Source organism: Neophocaena asiaeorientalis, unplaced genomic scaffold (genome assembly GCF_003031525.2).
Source record: "Neophocaena asiaeorientalis asiaeorientalis breed wild unplaced genomic scaffold, Neophocaena_asiaeorientalis_V1.1 scaffold7, whole genome shotgun sequence".
Taxonomy (NCBI): domain Eukaryota; kingdom Metazoa; phylum Chordata; class Mammalia; order Artiodactyla; family Phocoenidae; genus Neophocaena; species Neophocaena asiaeorientalis.
In genome coordinates, this window is record NW_020185337.1 from 20,152,288 (window position 1) to 20,174,776 (window position 22,489).

Below are 22,489 nucleotides of genomic sequence, written 5' to 3' on the forward strand. Positions count from 1 at the left end.
CATCCTATTATCCTCTGTATCCACATCTGTTTATTTCCTTCCTTGACATGATTTGTTATTATGTCATTTGCTTGTTTACCTCTTTCTGTTCTCCCTCTTCCTCCTCTTTAGACTGGAAGCTTTATGAAGGCATCTATCATGTCTATTTGTGTCGAGATTTATCTCCAGTGCCTGGCACACAAAAGGTCCTCCCTAAACACACAGAAATACTTGTGGAATAAATGAATCAACATTCTCAAGGGGAGTCTCCTGGCTGTCCACTGATTAGGACTCCGCGCTTCCACTGCAGGGGGCAGGGGTTCCATCCCTGGTGGGGGAACTAAGAGCTCGCATGCCACGCGGTGCAGCCCAACCTCCCCCCCCCAAATAAATAAATAAATAAATAAAAAGTGAAAAAACCCCACACATTCTCAAGGGATCACGAGATGCCTGTTCAGTCACGAAGAACGGTGCACCGTGAGTGTTTCAAAGAACAGCAATGAAACCAGATGTCTTTCATTACCTCCGCCCAGGCAAAGTGTTGGCATTCCGTTCTGGCTTTCCTAGTTGTCGCTACCGCTCCACTGCCCCAAGCGACACACTGCCTCTCCTCAACCCCCTGGCGAGGTACCAAATTTCTCGACCTCACCCACCGCAGAGGCGCTCCCTCATTGGCCAGAGCGCCACGGCCTTCGGAAGGGTGGACATCCCCGCGAGCCACCACTGGCCCAAGTTGACGTCGCTCTGCGGTGCACTGCTGAAAGTCAGCCAAGTCCAACGGCCCTTGCGGGGAGGCTCGGTCCCGTCAGAACCTGTGATTGGCTGCGACCGAGAGCCCGGGAGGCGGGCGCGCCTCGTCGCTGAGCGCGGATTGGTCGGAGCTGCCATCAGTCAGCGGGAACAGACGTGCCCCTCTCCATCTGGCAGCTGCCCGAGAAAAATTCTCGAGAATTTCCAGCAGTTGAGCCAGTGGGTGTTCTAACTGCTTGCTCCAGAGACTGGAAACATCGGAGAAGGCAGTCTTATTTACAGAAAACCCCTCTCCCGCCTTCCGTTAGCTAATTAAAATTTTTCCAGGGACATTGCCATCACGAGGTAAGAGCCTGGAGAGTGTACTTCATTTATTTAACCGTTTATGATACTTACGGATGGGGGCACAGCCCACTGCTCCCGGTCCGCGGAATGGAGGGTAAACGGAGGAGGGTTCCCAAGGGAAGGGAGGGGTAGTATCTGTTTAGTTCCCCAGCCCCTTCAGTCCGAGCCCGGCGGTCAGTGCCTGGGTTCTCTGTGCGCAGCTTGCTTTCTTTTCGAGTTCTGGAGCAGCATGTCCAGGCGGGGCCCACCTTCGCTGAGCCACCGGCTGCCGGCATTTCCTGCGGAGCCTTCGCGCTCGGCATGAACTTGACTGCGAGCTGGAGGCTCCTGCCGAGCGAGGGTGGTGGGCCGGGCTGGAAGGAGGGAGGGGACCATGGAAGGGTCGATGGACGGGAAGCAGGGGCCGCCCGCCCTCGCTTCCCTTTAGCGAGGCCCCGAGTCGCCTAGCCCCAACCCCCGGACGCGAGGATGCTGCGGGGGTCAGCGCTTTGTCGCCGCTGCAGCTGCGGCCGGGCCGAGGGAGACGTGGCGGTGGCCGGAATCTGTCCGCGGAGACTGCGGTTGGGAGGCGGGGTCTGGGCGGCGGAAGGTGCGCGAGGGAACCCAGCCGGCAGCATTGCCGCGCGCTGCGCCGGTGGGAGGCTGCGCTTGCTGCGGTGTATCGCCCTGAGTCGCCTAGCTGTCCCGGCCAGCGAAAGAAGCCCAGGATCCCGAACTGTCCAAGGGTGAGCTTTTCAGGGGATCGGAAGAGAGAAGGATGCAGAGCCCTAGCTGGGATCGATCTGAGGACGTGGGTCTTGCTTTGCCAAGAGCGCACTGTAATCTCAAGGCCTTGTGGCTGCTGACGTCTTCTTTCGCAGCCGCCGTCTGTAGATTAGAGATTTCCCAGGAGGTGACAAAGGCGAGACTCCGGGTGGCAACAGCCAGGGAATTTGGAGTCTCTAAAGCTCCACCGGCCTTTCTGAGCTTCAGACTGGAAATGTGCAGCAAGGCCTCTCCGGTCCTTGCACACTCCACCAGTGCGGAGGAAAGAAGGAGGTGGTCGGCGCTTTAGAATTGGGTAGCTAAGGTGACAGATTATGTTGGTCTTGAAAGACAGCAATAGTGTCGTAGTCTAGGGGAAAAAAAGTCTCAGTTATAATTTTTCAGGATTTTTTTCTTGGAACCTTAGTCGGTTTCTGTTGGTCACCAACACAGGCACCTACTTCCCTTGACTGGAATCTTAGAGTAGAGGAAGAGTGGGAGAGGTGCTGGTGATAGAACGTAAAGGAAAATTCTTCTTCTTTTTTAAAAAAATTTACTGAAAATTTAATGTGTAGATCTCAATGTTGTATTAGGTGCTCTAGAGGAAATGAAAAAGGATAAAATACACACTTTATACTCAGTTGTTCTGAAAAATTCTTAAATGAAGGTTTGGAATATGGTCTGTATCCACATTAACTGAAATGTTTTACAAGATATTTATGGAATCAGAATGATGAATACTTTTCATTGCTCCCATGTTCTTTTCTCTATTCACACATCTAAATACATATGTTCACATCAAACCTAAGAGGAGTCATTGGAGGTTTCTGTTGTTCTTGTTTTCTCCCTCATGTAGACTAGTAGATTTTCTTTCCTTCCTCCTAGCAGGGTACTGGTAAAGAGGATATTGGAGCCCAAATTTCCTGAAATACATTTTGGAGGTTTCCATAATATTTGAATCGATTGGGATGATTTTTTTCTTTTTTCTAGAGTGCTTAAAGAATTATTTTAAGAATATTAAAATTACCTGTGTTTCCATTGTGTAAGTTACTGATATAAAGATACCTGAGTGCCACTTTATAATGGGCAAATGTGAATACTTCGTTAAATATTTTTGCTAGAGGTATAAATCTAAGCAAGTTTCAGTAGTACTGATCCCTAGAACTCCTGAGTAATTTTGGCATGTGCTTAACATGACAGCAATAAACTGTACTTTTTACCTGCTTTCAACAGTCAAGAGCAGTTTAACTCAAATCCCAAGTGCACGCTGCTCCCAGAGACTGGGAGCGCCTCCCTTTTCCAAAAGTACATTTGGACAGCTCCAAGGTGTTTAAATCATTGCGGGATTATAAAATTGGAGTGAGATGAAAATGTAAAATAGGCGTAGCAGTCATGTAGCTGTATATGTGGCTTTCTTCATCACTCCCCCCTTTTATTTTTAAACAAAGTGTATACTTCAAAAGTTTACTAGAAACCAAATGCCTTTTTTTTTTTTTTTCCCCCTTTCTGATGCTTTTCACCTGAGATTTCCTACTCTCAGGATGTGGCTTTTCACCAGCGCTCTACTGTGGAATCTCTATGCCTACTCTCGTGGACTCACAACTTATTTCATTTAACCCTCTTTGCTGAGAATCCCCCCTGCTAGTCAGCGTTGTTCAATCAGGGGTCAACTTTGTTCAACTGTCATAGTTCTGTGTCAGGACTTTAAAGTATGAGATTAACCAAAAGCATTGAGGAGGAGGAAGATGGAGGCCTGGTCACACAAATGAATGTTAAAATGATGAAAATGGAAAGTATTTTCAGCGTTTATTTATTGTCAGTATGTAGAATATATGCAGGCTCACACTGACACGTTTTAAAAAATTCATGTGATTAAAGTAAATCATGAGCCATACATTTTGTGTTGATTGGGGAGTAAAAACAGTTTTGTTTTTGAATAACATATAACCTTCAAATAGAAGCAAAGGAGTAAACACTTCTTTTTTTGGTAATGGGATGTGGTTTCCCTTTGATAACCGGAGGTGCTATGTCTCCCCCGACCCCAGTATCGTCATAAAAGAAGTGAGTTTCAGACTTTAGTACATGATATTAGCTAAAAGGCCAAGAGGGAACGGCCTCCTAAGTCTTCTGTGACCCATTAATAGTTTGGGAGGCCATCTTCATTCTAAATTCTGAGCAGGCAGGGCTCAGATGTCTTCCATTGCTTAGGTATCCAAGGGCGTTCTTTGGGACCTCATCCTTTCCTTCTACTGCTTTACTTACTGAAAGGAGTAATGGTCCTTCCTACACACAGCTAGACTGATTTCCAAAAACTTATTGAAAATGATTGTTTCAAATCTGTAATGCATTTTCTTGTAGATGAATTCAAGCTGGGCTTTTTGTGTGTGTTCATGTGTGCCTTTTGGGGAGATACATTTTTTTCAAATTCATTTTTTTATTGTGAAACAATTCAGACGTGCAGTTGAGAATAATATAACACCTGTATACTCTCTGCCGGCATTATCAAATCGTCACATTGTGCTATTTTTTACAGTTGGTTTTTAATTCATAAAGTAACAGAACGAAACACTATGGAGACGACTTTCTGCTTAGAACCTTATTTGTATGGCAAACTGCCAGAAACACAGCCCTCCCTGCAGGGGTGTAGGAATTCTCCCTGCCAACGCCCTGGGGAGGCTTTCGGATGAGCTTCAGCTGTTAATGTAAATGCAGAGATCAGTGGCTTATAAATCAAGGCTGCTTGTCACACGTGCAGTTGCCCCCAGTTCCTGAGATCACACACACGACCCAATTTACATTAACTAGAATAATAAAGTTTAGTAAGTTGAGAAATCTTAAACTGAACTGAGATCCTAGATTGTATCTTTGCTAAAACTTGGGCACTCTCTTGAGTACAGAACTATCATAAATATTCTATTAACCAGTTTTCTTTTTTTTAATTTCTAACTCTTGTAAGAGACTTTGTTACTGTTAATATTTTCCCCCACCTTTTCTTCAGAGCAATGGAGTTAATGAAGGGAAGACCATTTAGTTACACCTGTTTTCTATATTCTCGCCACTCAAAGTGTGGGCCTGCCCGACCAGCAACTTGTTTGCAGGACCAGGGAGCCGGTTTGAAATACAGCATCTCAGGCCTCACCTGACAGACTGAATCGGAATTTACATTTTAGCAAGATCCCCAAGTGATTGTAGGTTAAAGTTGGAGAAGCACTTGTTCTATGTGAGCTGTACACATTGTCAAATTTTTATGGAATTTAAACCCTGTGAATGGGGTAGGTAAATCAATTTATTTTTGATCCACTATTCTTAGAAGTAGGCTGTTAAGTGCCACCTTCTTTACAGACTTAATTCTTGGTACTATCTAATGGTATATCAGTTATATTTGAAATCATTGATGGAGTCTCTCTCTCTCTCTCTCTCTCTCTCTCTCTCTCTCTTTCTCTGTTTCTTTCTACTCAGTTGCATCGTTTCTCTGGAAGACAGCCCATTGTTGTTCCATTGACGGTTCCCTAATTCCTGAGTCCTCTGGAGTTATGTCCACAGCTGCCTTACTTACTTTGGTTAGAAGTGCTGGAAACCAGGTGAGGAGGAAAGCGCTACTCGGTGCCCGCCTGCTGCCGGACGACAGGTGGGTGACGCCCACGTGCCACAGCTCCACTTCAGAGACCAGGTGTTCTCGGTTTGACCCTGATGGTAGCGGACGGCCAGCCACCTGGGATAATTTTGGCATCTGGGATAACCGCATCGATGAGCCGATTCTGCTGCCGCCCAGCATTAAGTATGGCAAGCCGATTCCCAAAGTCAGCTTGGCGAACGTGGGCTGCGCCTCGCAGATTGGCAAACGAAAAGAGAACGAAGACCGGTTTGGCTTTGCTCAGCTGACAGACGAAGTCCTGTACTTTGCAGTGTATGATGGCCATGGCGGACCGTCGGCGGCCGATTTCTGTCACACCCACATGGAGAAATGCATCCTGTACGTACAAATGATACAATGGCTTTCACTCTTTGCAGTGTGCCTTATGCTTCCTGTTTAAACTTTCACCTTTTGGCTGAGACATTCACTGCTTCTTTTTGTTTGTTTGTTTTTCTATGTATGTATGGCTGCATTGGGTCTTCGTTGCTGCTGTGCGTGGGCTTTCTCTAGCTGCGGTGAGCGGGGCTTACTCTTCGTTGCGGTGCGCGGGCTTCTCACTGCGGTGGCTTCTCTTGTTGCAAAGCACGGGCTTCAGTAGTTGTGGCTCGTGGGCTCAGTAGTTGTGGCTCGTGGGCTCTAGAGCACAGGCTCAGTAGTTTTGGCGCATGGGCTTAGTTACTCCGCGGCATGTGGGATCTTCCCGGACCAGGGCTCGAACCCGTGTCCCCTGCGTTGGCAGGCAGATTCTTAACCACTGTACCACCAGGGAAGTCCCAACATTCACTGTTAAGGTAGTTATTTGAGTGCTTTCACACTATTGTTTTATGAACAAGCAGTTGCTCAAGCATGCCAGTTATTACAGATGATTATTACCACTTCAGAAATATGTATGTTTTAACAACTCCCTTGGTGAGAGCATTGACCAGAATCTGCAGCCCTTGACTTGTGATCATTTCAAGTGAATTAACATAATAAAGTACATGATCTCATGTACTCTGAGAATCTATGAGTAACATTTACTCCTATCAGTGCAGGGCACACAGTGCTTCAGTAAGTGGTAATTATTCTTTCAAGTGGTATGAATAGCTCGGAATACTTGTTGAAAATAGCTTTAGATGGCTGGCATTAATGAATAGGGAAAATGCTTTTAATGAGGGTGCTTTGGAGCTCTTTAAAAAGTTTATTTACCGCAATTATTATTAATGTATTTTTGAGGGTCACACTACTGCTAGAATTAAAAGAGGGGGAGAACATGTGACAGTTATGACCACGTGACTCTTCTTCCCAAGCATAGTTATTCATCCCGTTCATCAGTTGATTTATATATATTTTGCCTTATTCCACAAAGGAACTCAGTGGCTTAAATTTAATATAAAGGAACTCTTGACTTCTCAGGGTTGCGATAGTGAGGATTAATTTTTTAAGGATGGAGACTTGGGCTTTTATTTGACTGTTTTTAAAGGCTTATCTCTGTGCCTGATTCTTTCTCAATTTGATTCGTTAATATATGGATCTGAAGCCTCTGAAAGGCAAGCCACGGAGGTCCATTGTATGGAATGACTCTGCTAGCTGGAGGGACCAAGAGGAAGGCTAGAAACCTGTAGTCAAATGACTGTTTGGGGCTCTTTTTTCCTCTCCACGAAGGGATTTGCTTCCTAAGGAGGAGAACTTGGAAACTGTGTTGACCTTGGCTTTTCTAGAAATAGATAAAGCCTTTGCAAGGCACGCCCACCTGTCTGCTGATGGTAAGTAAAGCAATCTCTTTCCTTACTGTCCTGGGGCATTTCAGGGAAGAAGGAAACACTTTAAGCCCTTTAGGGGTGGGAGTTTTAATGTAAGTTTATTTGTAAGGATACTTACGTTGAAAATGATTTTTTAAATGAAGAATCACTTTAAATGTTATTTGGAATCCAAACGAAATCCACTTTTAAATGAACTATATTGGAGATTGTTTTAGAAATTGGAGCTCCAAAATGGCTCTGATATTGAATTTCAATTTTAAAAAGATTAAAAAACATTTTTTAATCTGTTTGATTGCTTGTTTTATGGGCAAGAGGTCCGTACTATGAGAGGGTTTATTATTTTGGGTTTTTAAGAGGACTCTGATGAGCAAGTACTGAAATTCACTACGGGGTAATCTAATCTAGCCAGAGAGTAAATGTCCACATCAGAAAAAAATTGCTAATTGGTCCTCAATAGAAAAGGACAATGGCTAATATGCAGTACTCTGCAAAATTAGAAGGAAGATCTTTTTTCTTCCATTTCTTAAAAAACCTTGATCGTGCAGCTTTCCCGTGGTAACTAGTTGACATTTTTTTAATTTGTTAAACACAAGGCCATGGCAGCTGAATTTTAGAATTTGTGTACTGTATGACCTTACATTTTGAAAGTAAAATGTTTCTGATTTTGACTAAATTTATCAAAACCATTTCAGGAGAATGTAGCTGATGTTTTTTGGTTAGCTGGCCCCCCAGTTTATTGCTCATAAAGTTAACCTTGAAAACTTCTGTAGCAACCATTTAAATGTATGCATATAGACCTCATAACCGATTTGAAAACGAATCATGCAGTAACGTTAATCTGTGTTTTGTTCGTCCTTTTGTTTAAAGGAGGTCAAAGTGTACCACAGCAATGTTATTTTTGTAATTTTCAGTTGGAGTGCATAGGGCTGGAAATTTTTGCTATTTCACAGATGAGGAAGTGAAACTCAGAGAGAGGTAAAAGGTCAGTTGCAGAGTAAGGCCTGAGATGTTCCTGGCACCCACCGTGGCCTCTCTCATGGGCGTATTTAAAGATGAGTATTAGAGAGGATGATTCTAGGATGGCTCTATTTGCCATTTTAAGAAGATTTTCCTCCTCTTTTTCGAGAAACTTATCATCATCATACTTCTCCGAAAAGCATTAGAGTCCACTCTCTTTGTTCAGTTCAGGGATTTATTTTCTCGTTTGTAGATTATTCAGGCCCGTTTTCTCTTCTCCGTTCCTTAGGACCTTTTTTCCGCCTTCCAGCTGGCCCCTCACCTTGTGAAAATAAGGGTTGAGAGATGGTAGAGTTTAGCATAAGATTCTGTACTTGTTCCTCGTGGGTAAAGCATACAAAAGTGAAGAGATTCTGTACTGGTTCCTTGTGGGTAAAACGTACGAAAGTGAAGAGGACATCAAAACACTTTCTTATAGCTGTATTTTTATAACTCTGAATATTGGTATGCTTTTATCTCATCCATTAAGCAGGTCGGCTGTGTATCACACCACGAAGTTTATTGGCTGTAGTGCAGGTGGCGTGCCCCAGCTGTTGTGTAAATAGGTAGAGCTCACTGGGCAAGGTTTTCAGAAAGGAATGTTCAACTTTACCATGGGAACGTGGCCAACAGTCAGAAACCATGAACCCTTCCTGGGTGCAGTTAGCCCTTTTGTAAAGGATCTACTTGACGAACATGCTTAAAACTGTGATAGGTTTGGTATAAAATGTGAGAGTACTCCTTTCATTTATTAAATAATAAATGACAGTTAAAGGGAATTTTGAACTTAGCGAGAGAATTGACTTAACTTGCCTACCTTAAAAGAACCTTTCTAAAGATACCTTTCTCACATCAATTCAGTTGTGCAAAGACAATCATAAAAATGTACTTCATTTCTAATAATGAAAATTTAGTTATTTAACTTAGTTCCTCTGTCACATACTTTGAGTTAATGATCTCAGACCTTTCATAAGATATTGTAAAGTTTATTTTTCATCTGATGGCCATTTGCTTGCGAGTATAATGGAGCATGACAGAACGATGGTTAGTGTACTAGTAAAAGAAAAAGAAAGGGTCTGTTATGGCATTGTTGTTCTTAAGTCTTATTTTCGATGTATTCTTATAGATCAATTAGTCTGTGTGGTTTTTTTTTTAAAGTAAGTATTTTGAGAACAACTTTAAATTTATTCTTAATCAGTTGCCAAGGCTTTCAAAGGTGGCAAAAATTGCCTTTTGATATTTGGGGGCTATTTTATCAAATATATTAAAGCCACTAAAGATAGGATGCTGTACGTCGTTTAACCTTTCAATATGCGGATTTTAAAAAAAAGCAGTGTACCACTTCAGATTTCAAAGTGATTATTTAAATTAAAAAACATTGTTTAGTTTTTAGTAAGAACTGAAGCAGTATCAGTATTATAAGAGCGAATAATATTCTTTTTGGCATAGCTGTGAGTAGGGCCCATGCTAGTTAAATAAAATTGTGAAGTAAGTGCAGTTTGCCCTCTCCAATTTCTTTCACCTTTTCTTTTAGCATCAGCTCCATTTTCCCTCCTTGAACCCTTTCTGTGATCAGCTTGAGGGTAGGGGCCATGGCTTATTCATTTTTGAATCTCCAGGGTTCAGCACCCTGTAGAGAGTCTGGAAGGTACTCAATAATTATTTGGACTAAACTGATCTCCACTGCCTACTCTTTCTTACCAAAGTTATTATAACTTATCCCTTGATTATCCTATAGCTGATTTAACCGAATTATTAATATAATGTGTATATTTTAATGAGTTATCACTTCTAGGGGGGATCTGAGTTTTGAGTAAGGAAAGCTGAAAAGAGATTGGTTAAACCATAGGAATGAATCACTAATGCTGGAATTTCAGGTAGGGAAGAGTGCCCCACGTCATACTATTAGCTTTCTCAAAAGAAAGTGAAAATAATAAAGTGAAAATAAAACACTCTCTTCTTTTTAAGACTTTCATCCAATATCTGCATAAAATACTTCCAATTACCTCATTAGCATTTAAAATATTTACTATTTCAGTTGAAAATGGGGGTAGTTGGAGGAGAATAAAATCAGAATGCCACTTATCAAGAAACAGCCCTTAAGAAATTCCTGGCTATTTTTATTGATTTGTTGTAGATGCATTTTCAATTTACCCTTATTTACAAATAGCTAATTTCATCATCATCGTTGAATATTTTGTATTCATTTTATACCAGTCATGTGTATTTTTACAATTAATGAAACCAGCCAGTAAGTTCAAGTGATGTCCCATTAGTCTATTGTTTAATGAACAAATTGTCACTCAAACCAGATGGTAGAAAACTTAGATGATATCCTATATATCCGATAAACTCTTCGAAGTGTTTCTAGATTGCTTAAGATTTGAAAGCAACAAAGCTCCCCAAGAGACAAATGGATCAAAAAGAGAAGACTTGCTCTGACGTTCAGAGTGGGAGACGTTGGTGGCAGCATTGTGAGTCTCATTGGAAACTTCCATGCTCTTCATGTTCCTTGATCTCTTTATGGAAGAATTACACTAAAAAATAACCAGTGTGAGAAATGCAATGTTTTTGATTTCCCTTCTTATGTTGGAGGCAGCCAAAAGCAAAAAAAACAGGGACAGCATTGAAGAGACATTCTTATTGTGCTGTTACTGCTTCAGCTTGGCACTGATTTAGTGTTTATGATTCATACATGTCTAGAATGCCCATTTTTGATAAACACTGAAACTGTATTGGTTTATACATATTATTTTTTACACAGTTGAATAATTACTGGGGGGGGGTTATACTTTGAAAAGTACGGCTTTACTCTTTGTGTTGCCATTCAAAATCTTGATCATTTTTCTTTTGATATATTGACCTGCGACACTGGAGGAAAGAGAGAGCTGCAGAAACTCCCATTTCACGAATTACATAAAATTGTAAACATTCATTAGAGCTCAAGAGCCTTGCTAGCCTTTATTTAAACAATTAATTTAATCTTCTACTCAAAAAATGCCTTATAGATACTAAAATCCTTGCATTTAGCACCATTAACAAATAAGTCACTCCTTGTATCTGGTATAGGAGGTGCTTTGATCCCTTCTTGATTTATATTTAAATCCCAGTAATTTGGTGGTATACTGTAGTTCACATCCTCTCTGGTATGCTTGTCAGATACGAACTACTCAGTGCTCTACCCATGAATTCCCATGAATTTTCCCCTTTGTAACTGGGACAGTTCTGATATCGATACCAAACAAATTTACGGTGCATTTTTTTCCACTCAATAAACGTACCGATTTACTCTTCAAGACTGACTGACCGACTATGTGTGTGTGCATGAGTATATAGATGTGTGTCTGTGTTACCACAATATGTGTCTTGGTACACATCCATTTGTATATAGGTTTTCCTGCCTTGGGAAGCCACAAAACCAAGAAGTGTTGCTCTGTGATGAAAAACAGACTCAACTACAAAATACCATCAACTTTGGGCAAACTGAGTTTTGGAATCATTGATTTGGCATCTCCTGGAATATTATATAATCTGCTAGTGAAACTTTCACCAAAATAAAACCCTTCCCCTTATTTTGCAGCTCTTTCTCTACCCTCCCCTGTGTTGCAGGTTTGTAATGTTTGAGCACAATTCCTGGGTGAATTTCCTATTTGCCTCTGTGCGTGTTATTTGTGGCAGAGAACTGTGCCTGGTCAGCAGCTCTAGACCTGGAGCCCGTGGACACTATATGCTGGGCTTCAGTGGAAAGAGAGATCTGCTTAATTTTGTCCCAGGTGAAGGAGTCCAGCGGTTCCTAGCCTGGACTACTGGAAGGTTCCCACATCCTCTTTGTCCCATTAGTTGAGATGACTTGCAGTAGAAAATGTCCAGTGAGTGTTAAGAACTTATTGAAAGATGTCTTGGTTTTATAGTTTTGTTGTTAGGGAAAAAAGTGAGAATTTTTACTTCCATGTTAAATGTTAATTGAAAATAAATGCTGATTTAATATTTATATTCTTAGATGCTTAGCAAACCAGAATCAACAGTTTTGAAAACTTTCCCATAAATCCTGGGATTTTGGAACTGTGAAGTTGGGTTGGTTAAAAACTCGAGCTCTTTTAAATTCCCAAATGGCAGAGCCATGAATTATAATCCTAAGCGGCTAAACTTGAAGTTTTCATTTATGAGGTTTTAACTCCTGATGTAGCCAATTCAAAACCACTTTTAAGAAAAAGCTGCTCCTGGGACTTCCCTGGTGGTTAAGACTCCGAGCTTGCACTACAGGGGGCACCAGGTCGATCCCTGGTCAGGGAACTCAGATCCCGCGTGCTGCTGTGTAGCGCGGCCCAAAAAAAAAAAAAAGAGAGAGAAAAGCTGCTCCTGTCAGTTTAAACAAAGGAGAATACTAAACTCCCTGGACAGGTAGCATCTGAGTAAACGCCTGTGTTTTCTCGCCTGGCTCTTCTCATCATTTGAAAAGATTACAGAAGTTCAACTGTAAAGCTTCCCCTGTATAATGTTTTAGGACACTCACAAGTTGACATTTGTAATATAAACATCACTGATCCACTAAAACGTTTGTGTTGTACAACTATGATATGTTATATATTTTAGTTTTGCCAAGACGATACTACTTTGGCACAGCAGTTCCAAAATCAAAGAGATAAATGGGAAGATAGTGGAACCATATACGCTCTCTCTCCATAAAGTAAATTCGGCACGGATATAGAAGATTAAGCAGGGTTTATTCATGTTTTTTTTCCATTTTCCTCTTCCGATTAAAGCAGGCATTTTAATATACTGATTGGAAAATACATGCATATATATCTTTCCAAAATGCATTACTGCTGTTTTTAAAATTGTCTTTAAAAAAAAAAGGGAAAGACTGAGCTGCAGTCAGTCACTTCCTAAATCTGCCTTTGAAGTCAAAATCATCTTTAGGTGATCACCTGAGCATTTTACTTAGATGCTTTAAAGAATTAACCACGTTACTGAAGATAATACCTGCTTTAAATGCTATCTTTTTTGATTCTTTCCATTTGCTTTCCTTTTTAGCCCATAATTTCACAGTACTCTCACTTTGACAAGGCTCAATGCACCCTCAAAACTTTTAACAAGTAGGAAAGAACTCAGGGCAGACACTGTTAGAATACACACCAAAGAAAGATGCAAAGATGCCCTTTGGATTGGATGGAGGAAATAGCGGTGACCTCCAGCCAAGCAACGTATAATTTTGTTATTGGTTGGAGGAAATTAATATTCTTGGAGTGCTCTGGGCCCAGGGCTTGACCACAGGATTAGCACTTGGCAGCACTGTCCGGCATCTGGGGACAGACTGGTGGTTCGGTGGAACTACAAGCGTGAACTATACCAAGTTTATGGGAAACTAGAATGAATTTCATTCCCTGCCCTCCAGATTTACTCCTAATATAATGACGGCTGTACCTTTGTTTCACGTCTGGGGAGGACAAAGATGAGAAAAGAATGTGAACCTTTAACCGTTTTAGGATTTTTTTGGGTGAACATTTGTAAAATTAAAACAGGTGTAGAAGGAAAGAATATAAAATATAGTGCTTGAAGAGCCAATGAGGCACTTGGCATATCTTGCTTAGCCTATTAACTGATAATAATTTCACAGGACAGGGGTAAGAAATGGAAGAAAAAAGCTGAGTGCATAGATTTTAGAAAAGTTGGCTTGCCTGAATGGGCTCTGTAGACCTAAATCACCCTGCCATATTAGCCAATCTAATTAAAATGTAATACTCTTAATCCCAACACCTGATGTACACACAAAGGTGTAATAATGATCCATTCAAGTGAACCCTACTGTATATAAATAGAAGCCATTTGGAGACAGTGATGCATTTTTTACCAAATTAGGTTAGCAACTTTTTCTGTTTGCATGGAGCCTTGTTACTGAATTAAATACCTCTTTCTCTGCATGCGCTTACTTACATAGTTCATTTGCATTTTATTTGCATAGCTCTAGTTAAATTAGAATGATACATTTCAGCACTAGTTTAACATGCCTATGTTTTATCTTGTAATAAAAATTCCACATCCAATCATTTGACCGTCACTGACTTGTACTCTTTTTCATCGTGTCTGCAGCGACCCTTCTGACCTCTGGGACTACTGCAACAGTAGCCCTTTTGAGAGATGGTATTGAACTGGTTGTAGCCAGTGTTGGCGATAGCCGAGCTATTTTGTGCAGAAAAGGAAAACCCATGAAGCTGACAATTGACCATACTCCAGAAAGAAAAGATGAAAAAGAAAGGTACCACCTCCACTCATCAATTTTCTATAAGGATAGTATTTATATAGTTCAAGACAGAAATAAAACCTTGCATTTTAAACTGATTTTATGCTAAAGTTTAACGGAGCCTTGGTTTTCTGGGTATCACAACGTAGTCTTTTAACTTTTTTTTGACCAGGATTAAGAAATGTGGCGGTTTTATAGCTTGGAATAGTTTGGGACAGCCTCACGTGAACGGCAGACTTGCGATGACCAGGAGTCTTGGAGATCTGGATCTTAAAACCAGTGGTGTGATAGCAGAACCGGAAACAAAGAGGATTAAGGTAAGAAAGGACTTGCAAACCCTTGACACACAGGCAAGGAAGGAATGCAGGATCGTCTCCAGCCGCAGGCTTTCTTGGAAGCCTTAATTGAAGCCAGAATGACTTTTATTTTTAGTTTTTGAAAAAATATTCATTTTATTTATTTATTTATTGGTTTTGGGCTACATCGGGTCTTACTTGTGGCGCATGCGATCTTTTTGTTGTGGCACGCAGGCTCTTCCTCGCGGTGTGTGGGCTCCTCTCTCGTTGTGGCGCTCGGGCTCCAGAGAGCATGGTCTCAGTAGTTGCGGCGCACGGGCTTAGTTGCCCTGCGGCATGCAGGATCTCAGTTCCCCGCCCAGGGATTGAACCCGCGTCCCCTGCACTGGAAGGCGGATTCTTAACCACTGCACCACCAGGGAAGTCCCCAGAATGGCTTTTAAACAGAAGTTATTAATGGAAGGATAGATAAACTTTTCAGATAAAACAGGATAGTGCTTTCCTGGCCTAATGTATGAGGAAGTGTTGGCTTTGTGTCACCCTGCCGTGGAATTTGCCTGGAAGCATCACTGCACTGCCCTTGCTGACCTGCACCTCATCATTCAGCATCCCTCTCCCTTGGAAGCTGAGCCTGACTTCCTTTTCCCACCAAGCTAAATAATTGTCCCACCTCTCTTGTTGTGACATCTTCTGCTTGCTACTAATCATTGCCCCCACTACGCTACGCTTCCCCCAGCATACACCCAGTGGTGAGCTGACACTTCACCTGTGCAACCCCCAGCCTGCTCTAGTACCGGGCACATTATAGTGTAGGCGCCCAGTAACGGCAGCAAATGACTGTTAATTTACTGGACGATTTTATGTCTTATACATATCCCACTTATATTCATTTCGTCTAACAAATACTTACATAGCAGTTTACTATGTGCCAGGCTCTGTTCAAAATAGCTACTCCTACCCCATTTTACAGAGAAAACAAATCTGGAGCATATACACTTCAACCTACCTATGTTTGCCCTGTTGAAAAACAGAGGTGGGTTTCACACCCAGGGAGCCTGGCTCCAGAGACAGTGCTCTCAGCCATTACACCAAGCCGCCCGGTAGCATTTAGCTACCGGGCTTCTTCCTCCAGGGTGTTACTAAGTAAATGTTAGGCTTGTCCTCAGTGATTGATGCTAAATGTTGCCACTTTTGCCCTAAATGCAGGCCTTCCATTTTCACTCTGTTTGCCTACAAGCTCTGACACACGGCTGACCACTCGGAAAACAGATTAAATTGTTGCATTATGAAGATTATCCTCAGGCTGTCTGGTTTATAACCCTGTGCGTTTGGTTCTGACCGCAGCTACATCATGCTGATGACAGCTTCCTGGTCCTCACTACAGATGGCATTAACTTCATGGTAAACAGCCAGGAGATCTGTGACTTCGTCAATCAGTGCCACGATCCCAGTGAAGCCGCCCATGCAGTTACTGAACAGGTGACACAGCAGAGCTTCTGCTAGAGAAGTCCCAGGGCGGGGAGGAGAGCACAAAGCCAGGTGCAGGTTTCGCTGCAGCCTGGAGGGGCCACCACTGACTGCAGATTTCTTTGAAATCTTGTGTTTTAGCTTTACTATTACATGGAATTTTACACTTCATAATATTTCCAATTAAAAATGTTTTTACAATTCTTCCAAGTAGTTAAGTAAAATCAATATGCCAGGGAAATGAGCTATGTTTATTTTTTGGCTTTGTACACATCTTGAAATGACAGTAACAGCATTGGTAAATTATAACATTAGCAAATACTAATGTCACCGTGTGTCAGGCACTTTTCTACTCATATGTATTTAACTCATGTAATCATCATGATAACCCTCTGAGGCTGGAGCTAGAATTATCCCTTCTTCACAGAGGAAGAGAGCAGAGGCACAGAGGCCGAGACATTAAGTAACTTATTCAAGATGGCAAGATTGTCACGTTGCAGAACTGGTCTTCAAACCCAGACAGCCGAGCTCCTGAATCCAGCCACTGGACCATTTTAAACTAGACTGCTCCACATGAGTATCCAATGTAGAAACACTATAGCATAGTCAATTTCTGGTTTTGAAAAATGGGTGTGTAAAAACAAACAAATACACAAAGGTATATGGATGAGTGGTATGTCGGTGTGCCAGTCAGAGCTAAAATTTGGAAGCTGGATAATATCCAGTAAAAAAAAATGTAAAATTTCCATGTGTTAATACTCTGTTTGGATAGATAGTTCTTTTTTTTTTTAACTTTATTTATTTTATTTATTTATTTTTGGCTGCATTGCGTCTTCATTGCTGCATGCAGGCTTTCTCCAGTTGCGGCGAGCAGGGTCTACTCTTTGCTGCGGTGCGCGGGCTTCTCATTGAGGTGGCTTCTCTGTTGCAGAGCATGGGTTCTAGGTGTGCGGGCGTCAGTAGTTGTGGCTCACGGGCTCTAGAGAGCAGGCTCAGTAGTTGTGGCTCATGGGCTCACTAGTTGTGGCTCACGGGCTCTAGAGCGCAGGCTCAGTAGTTGTGGTGCACGGGCTTAGTTGCTCCATGGCATGTGGGATCTTCCCGGACCAGGGCTCGAACCCGTGTTCCCTGAATTGGCAGGTGGATTCCCAACCACTGCGCCACCAGGGAACCCCTATATCATATATTTTCTATCAGTCTTTTTCTTCAGAGTTTTGACCTCAGGCTCTGAGGTATTTTCTTTTTCTTTTAATAAATAAATTTATTTATTTATTTTTGGCTGCGTTCAGTCTTCGTTGCTGTGCGTGGGCGTTCTCTAGTTGTGGCGAGCAGGGACTACTTCCCGTTGCGGTGCGCAGCCTTCTCTTGTTGAGGAGCGTGGGCTCTAGGCACGCGGGCTTCAGTAGTGTGGCTCGTGGCTCTAGAGCGCAGGCTCAGTAGTTGTGGCTCGCGGGCTCGAGTGCAGGCTCAGTAGTTGTGGCTCGCGGGCTCGAGTGCAGGCTCAATAGTTGTGGCCCATGGGCTTAGCTGCTCCACGGCATGTGGGATCTTCCTGGACCAGGGATCGAACCGAGGAAGTCCCAGGCTCTGAGGTCTTTTGAAGTACATTTGCTGTAATCCCAAGCACTTACTAATGCTGACTATATAATTTGCTATTTGCATTAGTTCCTAAAATTGATTTATAATTCCACTGTAGGAAGTTTAGTTTATGCCAGTTTTCTATTTTGTATAGACTGTAATAAACTTCTTACAGTTTTATATCTTTATACACATCCACTTCCTTAGGTTATTATTTCTTTAAGCTAAATTCCTAAGAGCAGAATTGCTAGGTAAGAGCTAACACTGAATCCTTAACCCTGCATTATTCCCTATGCTAAATGCTTTACGTGTGTTTTCTTCTTCAGGAGCTACGTAGCTTGTACCTTAGTCCACTGGTGTATTTATTGCCAAAACCGCTACAGTGGCATATAGTTAATATAGTGGTTTGGGACATCAGTTATCCTATATGCAATTGATACAAACCACTGTGAAACAATTGTGTTAGTAACTGTGTTTGAAGCCAGTTTGGCCTTCCAGAGAAAGGCCATTTCTTTTTGTACAGACTCTGATTTCCATTGTTCATCTCTTCCTTCCTGCCGTAACTTGCAGGCAATACAGTATGGTACTGAAGACAACACTACTGCAGTAGTAGTGCCTTTTGGTGCTTGGGGAAAATACAAGACCTCTGAAATCAACTTCTCATTCAGCAGAAGCTTTGCCTCCAGTGGACGATGGGCCTGATCACTTGCTGGGACTTGGAGTTTCTGTGCAGTTTTTCACTGATTGTGTCAAGAAACTGATAAGATTTTTACAAGTTGACTGTACCAAGGTGACCCTAGGACTCACTAGATCAGTACACACATCACTATAAACTTAGTAACCATCTACATAGTAGTTTTTCATAAATACCTGTCATATTTATGTTCAACTAACTGTACATACTCAGTATAAATACGTGTAATTCAGCTACTGTGAATGAGTCTCTGAGTGAGCAAATGAAGAATGGTTTTGACACACTCGCTGAGTGTTAAATTTCGATATGAATTTCTTTTGACCATTTCTGATCTTTATTCATTTGACCAGGTTCTTGCCTTCAAGTTCTTCAAAACTAGTCAGTATTTTGACAGCTACTCAATGGTTATCTGCAAGTGTTTATTTTTAATAACGGTACCAAGCATTAAGTATGAAAACTGAGTTCTCTGTTACTATATTTTGTACTCTGGATCACCTACTGGTGAATGTAACAACGCAGAAGAAATTAATTCAGCTAACATGACACTGCTAAGCTGTATACATATGTACAGCAGTGCACTTACGTATTTCCACTGTGTCACCAGGTCTCTACTGCCCCCAGTCAATTCATTCCTGTTTTTCTGTAGGTAAGAATGCTGTATAGCTATGACTATTCCTTCATATCAGAAAAGAATGTCCAGGCTAAGAGTTCTTTGGTCAAAGCTATACAGAGTTACATACTGACAGTATCAAGTATTTTGTATAACGTTTCCATTTGTTATTCGAATTCTATGTTTTGTGTTTTGTATACAGAATGTTTATATTATCGCTTTTTGTATAGAGTAAGCAAGTCGGATAATTTGTCAGTAAAAATAATCCCACATTGACCGATAACTGCTACAGACATAGCTTGAGGTTTATGTCTCCTTTTTCTAAGACTCCTAAGAAAGAATAAATCTAAAAAAAAAAGCCTTATCTATTCCAGCTTGCTACGTAATTTAGGAGTATAAAACTATATTTCCTTATATCTGTGTGTAAGTTTGCTGTTAAAATGTGAATCTCTAAATGTGTGTATGGAATTACATCTGCAGTTTATTTCTGCAGACAGTGTAAATTTGTTGTATGTGTAGGTGTATGTACATATGTATATTTTAGACTAATGGAAAATGAAAGGGAACAATCCTGCATAGCTCCTTCACCAGTTAGCTTTCAGTTATTGATATGTTTATCTCTAAGAACTCTTGACAAACTGAGGGAAGTTTCAGAGTGGAGAACCAGTGGTTACTGGGAGATAAGGAAACAGATTAAAAATGGCTGTAGGAGATATTCTGTGGTGGGTAACTTCTGTGGAAAAACCTAGGAACAGAACAGCATTTGAAGCTACATTGCTATATTGTAATTTGCATATAAAATAATAGGATGTGAGAAAAATACTGAAGTGTTAAGAATGACGTGGAGTTCTGTGGAAACAAAAGAAAAACCAAAACGATAAAGTTGATGTACCTTCAACTCTTAGTTTTCAGGTTGACTTTTCTTTAAGTTTTACTCAAGGCTTATTAGAAGGAAGAGGGCACAACATCGATATTCGCATCTCACCTTTTTGGGAATGGAAGGAAAGAAATCTTGAGTTTTCCTGCCTGTATTAATCAGGAATTATCCTTTGGGAAAAAGTGGTATGGAAATATTTCAAGGTGTTTTTTTTTTTTTCAAGGAAGTTTGGTAAAAGAAAGAAAAACATTACAAGAAAGGATATGGTCTCCTATTCATTGCCTGGGAAGTGAGGAACCAAAGGTAGGCCAAGAAACCTGGAAAACTTTCTCCCTCTTCCTGAGTAGGGTCTTGGGACATAAACATGGAAGCTACATTTAGGAGTATGGAGAGTTTCCAAACTAACAAGCAAACAGAAAGTCTAAAGCACAAGATGACCTGCTCAAAATGTAGGTTTTATTTTTGTTTTCAATTCTTCACATTGCTATTCCTCTCTTTTCCTTTAAAAAACCAGCGTGGGAGTGAGGTCGTTGACTTCGGAGGTTTAAGAGCCACTGATGTGTTGGGTGGATTGCCATCTGTGACAAAGAAGAATTTGTAGGACATGTAGGCCTTGGTCTGGAGTGGATTTTGCTCTGCTCAACCTGAAAGTTTTTAAAACCTGAAACTAGTCAGCTTTGACTAAAGCATAAAAACACACTAGTGTCTGTTTTTCAAGCCACGACGTTGAAGTATAACTTATAGATTATTATAATCCATAAAAGATAAGCATACAAGTATTAGGCTTTTAAGTCTATTACTGGGAATTATGCAAACAGTAGTGGAACAGAAGGACTGTTCAAAATAGTTTTTTGGCTATAACTGTGAATTTGCCATGTGGCTATTACCATGTGGGTATAGGTATGGTGTAAATTATATTAATGTAATTAAACTTAAATCAATTGTATTTATGTTTGCCTTTCATTTATATGTAGTATATAAATCATCTTTCTAAAATAAGTTGCCTAACTTTATTTGCCATCATTGATTTGGCAAAATATTCTTAAAATCATTGTGATTCTTCACAAGTATAAATTCTTAAGTACCTTATATATTCAAGTGTAAATGCAGTCCTGCTTTCCATCAACCGTTTATCTGTTACAGACCCTTGTGTTAAGCGCATCAAAGTTGTATGCACTTTTTCTGAAGAAAGAAAAAAATAAAGTTTTGGCAGGATCAGTTTTGAATTTCAGTACTCTATGATGGGAAATTACTTACTTTGAAGAATTCTTAGCATGTAATTTAAATAGAAATTATTTTTTCTAAGTGGAATTGAATTTTTTTTTAAACAAATCTTGGCAGAGAATGAGTAGGCCTCTGCTAACTCTTCAGTATCAGACAGGACATTTAGTTTTCTTTCTAAGAACGGACAAGGATTTAATTTCACAGTAATATTATAATAAGAAAATGCTTCAAGGTGCAGTGGGGGAAGGGATGGTTCAAGTTTAGCATTGAACCCTTAAACACAAACATATATTTGTATTTTCCTTTAGCACTTCAGTTCACATACCTGCGTCTGTGCAAAGTGATATAAAATTCTGGTTGGGTTACGTTTTACTGCATTTATTATATTCACTTATCTGGATGACTTCAGCAGAAATAAAAAGTCATGTCTTTAGAAGACAAACTGTGATGACCTGCCTGTTGCTTTTGGCATCTGGAATGAGGCTGCTTGACCCTCTGGCAGCTCCCCTTGGTTGTTAGATGGTTGAAATGGTCCACTGATGGTCATACTGCACATTCGAGGCTGTGAAGTCATGGCGTTGTTCCGTCTCCAAGAATGACTCTTCTTCCACTGGATTCCTGTACAGAATTTAGCAGTTTGCTGTCTCCCAAATTAGTTTCTGCTAAAGTGCTCTTGTGTACATTTGTTTTATAATTTACCAAAGTACTAATTGGGTGTATAGCACTTCTGTAGTGGGCTGATGTAATTGCTGCTTTGACCATTGTTTTGAAAGTAAGTATTAGAGTAACTGTAAGATATGAGTAACTGTAGATATGAGTAAAATCATATCTCAGTGTTCAAAGCAACATTTAAATAAAGTACGTGCATTAAACACTTTAAAATCAAATTGTGTTTATTTGGGATCCAGACTTTCCAATATTTATTATGTGACCCTGTGAACACTGATGTAAAGGAGTCAATGAATGTTTGGAAATTTTTTAGCAGCCAAATCCTGGCTGTTTGCAAAATTAATGTGAAGAATCTTTGAAAACATGATATACACACTTATCTATTCAAATCTTTTCGATTTGATTGCAAACAAGATTTATCTCTCATTTCCCTCTTCCAAAATATTTGTTGGTACGTAAGAAGAAAATGGTTGTGATTTCTACAATATGCTGCCTGTGGTATATTTTACTGCAGCATTTCCATGTATTAAAAATTAGAAACAAGTGTTCAGTGGGAACTCAGCAATATGCATTTAATGTAAGCAATTTTTCATCAATTTTTTTTTTTTTTTTTTTCGGTACGCGGGCCTCTCACTGTTGTGGC

The 22,489-nt window shown here is 40.8% G+C and overlaps 1 protein-coding gene across 3 annotated transcripts; it reads left to right on the forward strand.

Moving 5' to 3' along the window:
* Nucleotides 1–941: 941 nt before the first annotated feature.
* Nucleotides 942–22,049, forward strand: PPM1K (protein phosphatase, Mg2+/Mn2+ dependent 1K). 3 transcript variants are annotated; one of them, XM_024736123.1, is made up of 7 exons: nucleotides 942–1,074; nucleotides 5,278–5,791; nucleotides 7,097–7,197; nucleotides 14,281–14,446; nucleotides 14,604–14,748; nucleotides 16,072–16,206; nucleotides 18,343–22,049. In XM_024736123.1, the coding sequence occupies exons 2-7, from the start codon at nucleotides 5,352–5,354 to the stop codon at nucleotides 18,472–18,474; spliced, it is 1,119 nt and encodes a 372-aa protein (XP_024591891.1). In that variant the 5' UTR covers nucleotides 942–1,074; nucleotides 5,278–5,351; the 3' UTR covers nucleotides 18,475–22,049. The 3 variants fall into 3 exon arrangements, with proteins under 3 accessions (XP_024591891.1, XP_024591893.1, XP_024591892.1); XM_024736125.1 differs by having other exon boundaries at nucleotides 20,177–22,049; XM_024736124.1 differs by lacking the exon at nucleotides 942–1,074 and adding an exon at nucleotides 1,684–1,799.
* The last annotated feature ends 440 nt before the right edge of the window (nucleotides 22,050–22,489 follow it).

Excerpts from the sequence above, each read along its gene's own strand:
- PPM1K (XM_024736123.1), top strand. The coding sequence starts at position 5,352 with ATGTCCACAGCTGCCTTACTTACTTTGGTTAGAAGTGCTGGAAACCAG. Across the intron at positions 14,447-14,603 it reads AGAAAAGATGAAAAAGAAAG|GATTAAGAAATGTGGCGGTT; the intron begins GTACCACCTCCA and ends TTTTTTGACCAG. Across the intron at positions 16,207-18,342 it reads CCCATGCAGTTACTGAACAG|GCAATACAGTATGGTACTGA; the intron begins GTGACACAGCAG and ends CGTAACTTGCAG.